We start from the raw sequence: 6,142 nt of genomic DNA on the forward strand, positions 1-6,142 counted from the left end.
AAAATCGCGCCCAAAGAAGTCGGTTACAAACAAACATACAAACATACAGGTGAAGCTAATAAAAAGCGTGTAAAAAACAGTCTTCATTACTTAAATTATGTTATTAAAGTACATCATTTCTTAGAGACTGAAGAAACTTCATATTTTGCATTTTCCGCCTATCTCACCTATCAACAAAGTCCCTTTTTCCAGAAAGATGGCAGTCTGAGTATTGTGACATTCATTATAATGGAACAAGCAAGTAAGTTATTTTTGATTCTACTGTTTGGCCAAAGTATCTGCTTTATTTATTTGTAGGAAATTGATTTAAATAGACAGAAATATACCTGCCAGAAGATGAAGATGATGAACTGCCATCAGATGAAGATGAAGTCACACTCGATGAGCTAGAACTTCTAGATGATGATGAACTGGATACAACTTTCTTCTTCTCTTTACCCATATCTTTATTAGAATCCATTTTCATTTGCAATTCTAATTCACGCTGCAGCTGTTGCCGCCTTTTTTCAAGAACGTCTGTATCAGCATATTCCAAATCATTTTGGTCCCAGTTATCAATCTCACCATCCGGACTTCGGCCTGTTCTTACAACAACAGTTGAATGTAATCTACTTTTCGCATCGTCTTTCAACAATCGCTTTTGGTCACCATCTTTGATAGCAGCTCTTTGTTTTGAAGGGCTGATCAATGTATGGGTTGAAGCAAACTTACAACTTTTACCATATGCACAGCTACCGTGTTGAGCCCACTGCCTACAATACTCAGCAGTTTTTTTGGCACTAGAACTAGATGCCTTCTTAGTACCGAGACGCTCGAAGACACTAGGTCTATTCGATAAATCCTTTGTTTTTGGTAATTCAACAGTAATTTTCCTTTTTCCTTGTTTTGACATTATAAATGAAAAACATTTGTCTTATTATAAACTACAGTAGAGCGAATATGAAAATAAACATTCATCACAAACACAATTTTCTTATGATGTTACCACGAAGATACTTTCGCAAATAGTATCTTTGTGAATTCAGATAACCTTAAATATAATAGAGATTTATACTCTATTATAATTGATAATATTCGTTGAGAAAACCGAATGATTAAACCCCAAACGCTATAATTTATGCTGCTTCTAAATTAAAATCGGAAGTCAAAACTTTAGAACGCCTTGCATTTTCGTTTTCCGGAATGAAAATGACAATTAGTAAGAGTGACAGTTACGATTCTATTTTTATTTTATCTGGCTATAATATTACAATAAACAAAAATTACTGAAAAATATTTTTTCGCACATTGACATCGAAATTGTCGCTTGTACGCTTCCGTATCCAGCTGGTGACCTAAATCGTACCAAATTTCATTGCAATCGGTTTAGTAGTTTTTGGGTGAATGAGTAAGAAACACAAACACATCCTAACAAACTTTGGAAGCGAGCTCTGTGGAAATAACCGTTTTATTTTTACGTAACAAATAATTATTCGTAAAAACAATTTCTGCGCACGCACAAGCTTATTAAAATTTTATGGTAACATACATGTACATAGTGTATTACTTACCTATCTACACTGTCATTATTTTCAATGTCCAGTGTGCTGTGTGCATTTGAGTTCTTAATCTGTGGTACTTCGTAAAAAAAAATCCTGTTCTGATGTAAATTATGTATTGTACCATGTACATTTAATTGTAATTTGTAAGAGTTTATAATCTTTTTCTATAAAAGTAATCAAAATTAAATAAATTAAGGCTTCTCAAATTATTCAAATTATAAAATAAAAAGAGATATCCAAAATGCCGCTACTGGATGGGAAAGAAATTGAAATATTTTTTGTAAGTATTCGAAACGTTTAAATTGTTTTAAATTAAATTAATTCTTTATTTATTTCTTATCAAAAATCAGAATACATATCCCATATTTGTTAGTAATAAAGGCAATGATAATAAATAATCAAAAGCATTTCTAATTACAGAGTGAGGAAGACCTTCCATATGAAGAGGAAATTTTAAGAAATCCTTTTTCTGTGAAGCATTGGCTTCGATATATTGAACATAAGAAAGCTGCACCAAAACAAGAAATTAATCTCATCTATGAAAGAGCTTTAAAAGAACTACCTGGCTCATTTAAATTATGGTACAATTATTTAAAGTTGAGAAGAACTCAAATTAGGGGAAAATGTATAACAGACCCAGCATATGAAGATGTTAATAATTGTTTTGAAAGGTCTCTAGTTTTTATGCATAAAATGCCTAGAATATGGATGGACTACTGTTCTTTTTTGATTGATCAATGTAAAATTACTACAACAAGAAAAGCTTTAGATAGTGCACTACGAGCATTACCTATAACTCAACATCATAGAATTTGGCCCCTTTATCTAAGTTTTTTAAAGAAGCATGATATTCCAGAAACAGCAGTTCGTGTTTTTCGAAGGTATCTTAAGTTGTGCCCTGAAGACACTGAAGAGTATATTGACTATCTTATTTCAATAGATAAATTAGATGAAGCTGCTGTCAAACTGGCTCAAATTGTTAACAATGAAAATTTCCAGTCAAAACATGGTAAATCAAACCATCAACTGTGGAATGAGTTGTGTGAACTAATCTCTAAAAACCCTGATAAAATTCATTCTTTGAATGTTGATGCAATTATCAGAGGAGGCCTTCGACGCTATACAGATCAGCTGGGACATTTATGGAATTCTCTAGCAGATTATTATGTGAGAAGTGGTTTATTTGAAAGAGCTAGAGACATATATGAGGAAGCTATTCAAACTGTTACAACAGTACGTGATTTTACTCAAGTGTTTGATGCGTATGCACAATTTGAAGAACTTAGTTTAAGCAAAAAAATGGAGGAAGTTGCCAAAAAGCCTAATCCTAGTGAAGATGAAGATATTGATTTAGAACTAAGGCTAGCTAGATTTGAATATTTAATGGAAAGAAGGTTGTTGCTCCTGAACTCTGTTCTTTTAAGACAAAATCCACACAATGTAGCAGAATGGCATAAAAGAGTAAAACTGTATGAAGGAAAACCTCATGAAATTATTGATACTTACACAGAAGCAGTGCAGACTGTTGATCCAAAACTAGCAGTTGGAAAATTACATACTTTGTGGGTGGGTTTTGCAAAATTTTATGAAAATAATGATCAAATAGAAGATGCAAGATTAATTTTTGAAAAGGCTACACAGGTGAGCTATGTTAAGGTGGATGATTTAGCATCTGTTTGGTGTGAATGGGCTGAAATGGAGATAAGACATGAGAATTATGAAGAAGCTTTAAAATTAATGCAAAGAGCTACAGTACTGCCCAGTAGAAAAGTAGCATATCATGATGAAAATGAAACAGTACAAATGCGCCTTTATAAATCTTTGAAAGTGTGGTCAATGTATGCAGATTTAGAAGAAAGCTTTGGGACATATAAGTCTTGCAAAGCAGTTTATGATCACATAATTGACCTAAAAATAGCAACCCCACAAATAATTATCAATTATGGCCTGTTTCTTGAAGAACACAATTACTTTGAAGAAGCTTTTAGAGCATATGAAAAGGGAATTGCACTTTTTAAATGGCCAAATGTATATGATATATGGAACACATATTTGACAAAGTTTTTAAAAAGATATGGTGGTAGTAAACTTGAAAGAGCAAGAGATCTCTTTGAACAGTGTTTGGAACACTGTCCTCCAGAGTTTGCTAAATCTATATTCCTATTGTATGCTAAATTAGAAGAAGAACATGGCCTTGCTAGACATGCAATGTCAGTATATGAACGGGCTACTACAGCAGTCTTACCAGAACAGATGTTTGAGATGTTTAACATATATATAAAGAAAGCTGCTGAAATATATGGTGTTCCAAAAACAAGACAAATATATGAAAAAGCAATTGAATCCTTATCGGAAGAGAATGCAAGAGAAATGTGTGTTCGTTTCGCTGAAATGGAAACCCGCCTTGGTGAAATTGATAGAGCTAGAGCAATATATGCTCATTGCAGTCAGATGTGTGATCCTAGAATCACAGCAGAATTTTGGAATACTTGGAAAGAATTTGAAGTGAGACATGGTAATGAGGACACTATGAGAGAGATGCTTAGAATAAAGAGAAGTGTTCAAGCAACATACAATACACAAGTGAATATGATGTCAGCACAAATGTTAAGTTCAGCAGCACAAGCTGCAGGAACAATATCTGATTTGGCACCAGGTATGAAGGATGGAATGAGAATGTTGGAAGCTAAAGCTGCTGAAATGGCTGTTCAAAGTAAGGGTAACATACTGTTTGTTCGAGGCGAAACTCAAGGTCTTAAGGATACTTCTGACAAAGTTGTTAATCCCGACGAAATAGACATTGATGAAGAAGAATCTGAAAATAGTGGTGAAGATGATAATACTGAAATTGCACCCGTTGAAAAAAAAGAAATCCCAGCTGCTGTTTTTGGAGGCCTTTTGCCTGATAAGGAATAATTAGAGTGTTTATGAACAAATAAATTCACAGTAAAATAATTTGTTTAATTTTTTATGTACAATTAAAGATTTTTATTTACAATAAGATAACAAAACAACGAATTTCTTTTCATGTCAACACAAAGTAAATACAAACAAGATTTATAACAGAATTGTTTTCTATCTTTTATTACCAGAGCATCATGCAACAATTTTACAATAAGCTTAAGTTTTTATATTAAATAAAGCAATCCACATCAAAATATTATCTCAAATTACAATCAACTCATTTGAATTGAAATTAAAGGAGTTTTTTGTATTATGATATAAATTAATTTCATTTCATTTTAAATCCACAGAGATATTGTAATACAAAATTATTACATAGATTATATAAATACATAAGTCATCAGAAAAGAAAAAAAATAGCATGGAAGTGTCATATTAATATTATAATTTTTAGTAGTATTATAGTAATTCAAATATTATGACCATTACATATATTGTTAATAAGTTTATAACATGGATGAAATTATTACAATTCAATATGGCACATATTCAACTTCATATGATATCTCTTGGAGGTGTAATAAAATGTAATGAATTAGAATACATATTTTGTTGTTCTGTACAATTTAATATACTAATATCATTATGAACACCACCAAACATGATTAATTCACCATTTCCCTTAACTAATGAATACATTACTAACTCCTCAGGTGCCCCATTCATCTCACCCAAACGTGGACATAACCAAGATACATAGTTCATAGAATTCCCGCTAACAACTGTTGAGATGTCTAGTACATGCATAGTTAAAGTGTTACGTTTAATTTTTTTCACTGCAGGCTTTTGAGGTTCATTTGGTGGCTGTACTTCCTGAACATTGCCAGCATCCAATCTGTTTTCTAAATGGGCAATTTGTCTTCGATTGATAAGATCATTTTGAGGTGGAGCATTATTGAAACCAGAGTCACATGCAAATGCAGCCATTCTATATTTATTAGCCTCCTGTAGTTGACGCACTATTTTCAATCCTTTGTTCTGAAAAATGAGGCAAAATTTATGAATGTAGCAATTAAAAAATTTTTATATTTATATAGATAATTAATAATCAAATTCAAATATTTTATAAAAATTCTGCTATATTTGTTGTATATACATTCCTTGAATTTTATTTTTTTAATTTTAACTATAAAAAAATTGATTAGTGTCAGTCAGGCCTGCAACTGCACTATGGTTTATGTTACACACAAGTAAACTAAAGAGCAACTGCAAAAAAAAAGTGATTCATTCAATTTGTGACCATTTCAACACTTGCTAAAGTATATTTTTTATTATTTGTTGTTATAATGAACTACCATGGTTCATAATATTCATGCTAGTGACTGGATAGGATGGTATGGAAGCCCTACACATAACTATTTTCTTAAATTATATACTAGCTGTGACCCGCGGTTGAAACCGCGTAAGTCCGTATCCCGTAGGAATATCGGTATAAAAAGTGCCTATGTGTTATTTCAGTTGTCCAGATATCTACGAAGCAAAATAGTATTATTATTCACCAATAGATGTCAGGGAAAAAAAAACACGAATAAAACATGAATATGACATTTTCTAAAAATAATTCCTAGCTAGATCGATTTATCGCCCCCGAAAACCCCTATATACTAAATTTCATGAAAATCGTTGGAGCCGATTCC

General features: G+C 32.0%; 1 protein-coding gene across 1 annotated transcript; it reads left to right on the forward strand.

Moving 5' to 3' along the window:
* The first annotated feature begins 1,721 nt into the window (after positions 1-1,721).
* LOC119828574 (pre-mRNA-splicing factor syf1 homolog) lies at positions 1,722-4,605 on the forward strand. Its single transcript, XM_038350774.1, has 2 exons — positions 1,722-1,821; positions 1,962-4,605. The coding sequence occupies exons 1-2, from the start codon at positions 1,783-1,785 to the stop codon at positions 4,455-4,457; spliced, it is 2,535 nt and encodes an 844-aa protein (XP_038206702.1). The 5' UTR covers positions 1,722-1,782; the 3' UTR covers positions 4,458-4,605.
* The last annotated feature ends 1,537 nt before the right edge of the window (positions 4,606-6,142 follow it).

Source organism: Zerene cesonia, chromosome 1 (genome assembly GCF_012273895.1).
Source record: "Zerene cesonia ecotype Mississippi chromosome 1, Zerene_cesonia_1.1, whole genome shotgun sequence".
Taxonomy (NCBI): domain Eukaryota; kingdom Metazoa; phylum Arthropoda; class Insecta; order Lepidoptera; family Pieridae; genus Zerene; species Zerene cesonia.

Excerpts from the sequence above, each read along its gene's own strand:
- LOC119828574 (XM_038350774.1), top strand. The coding sequence starts at position 1,783 with ATGCCGCTACTGGATGGGAAAGAAATTGAAATATTTTTT. Across the intron at positions 1,822-1,961 it reads AAGAAATTGAAATATTTTTT|AGTGAGGAAGACCTTCCATA; the intron begins GTAAGTATTCGA and ends TTCTAATTACAG.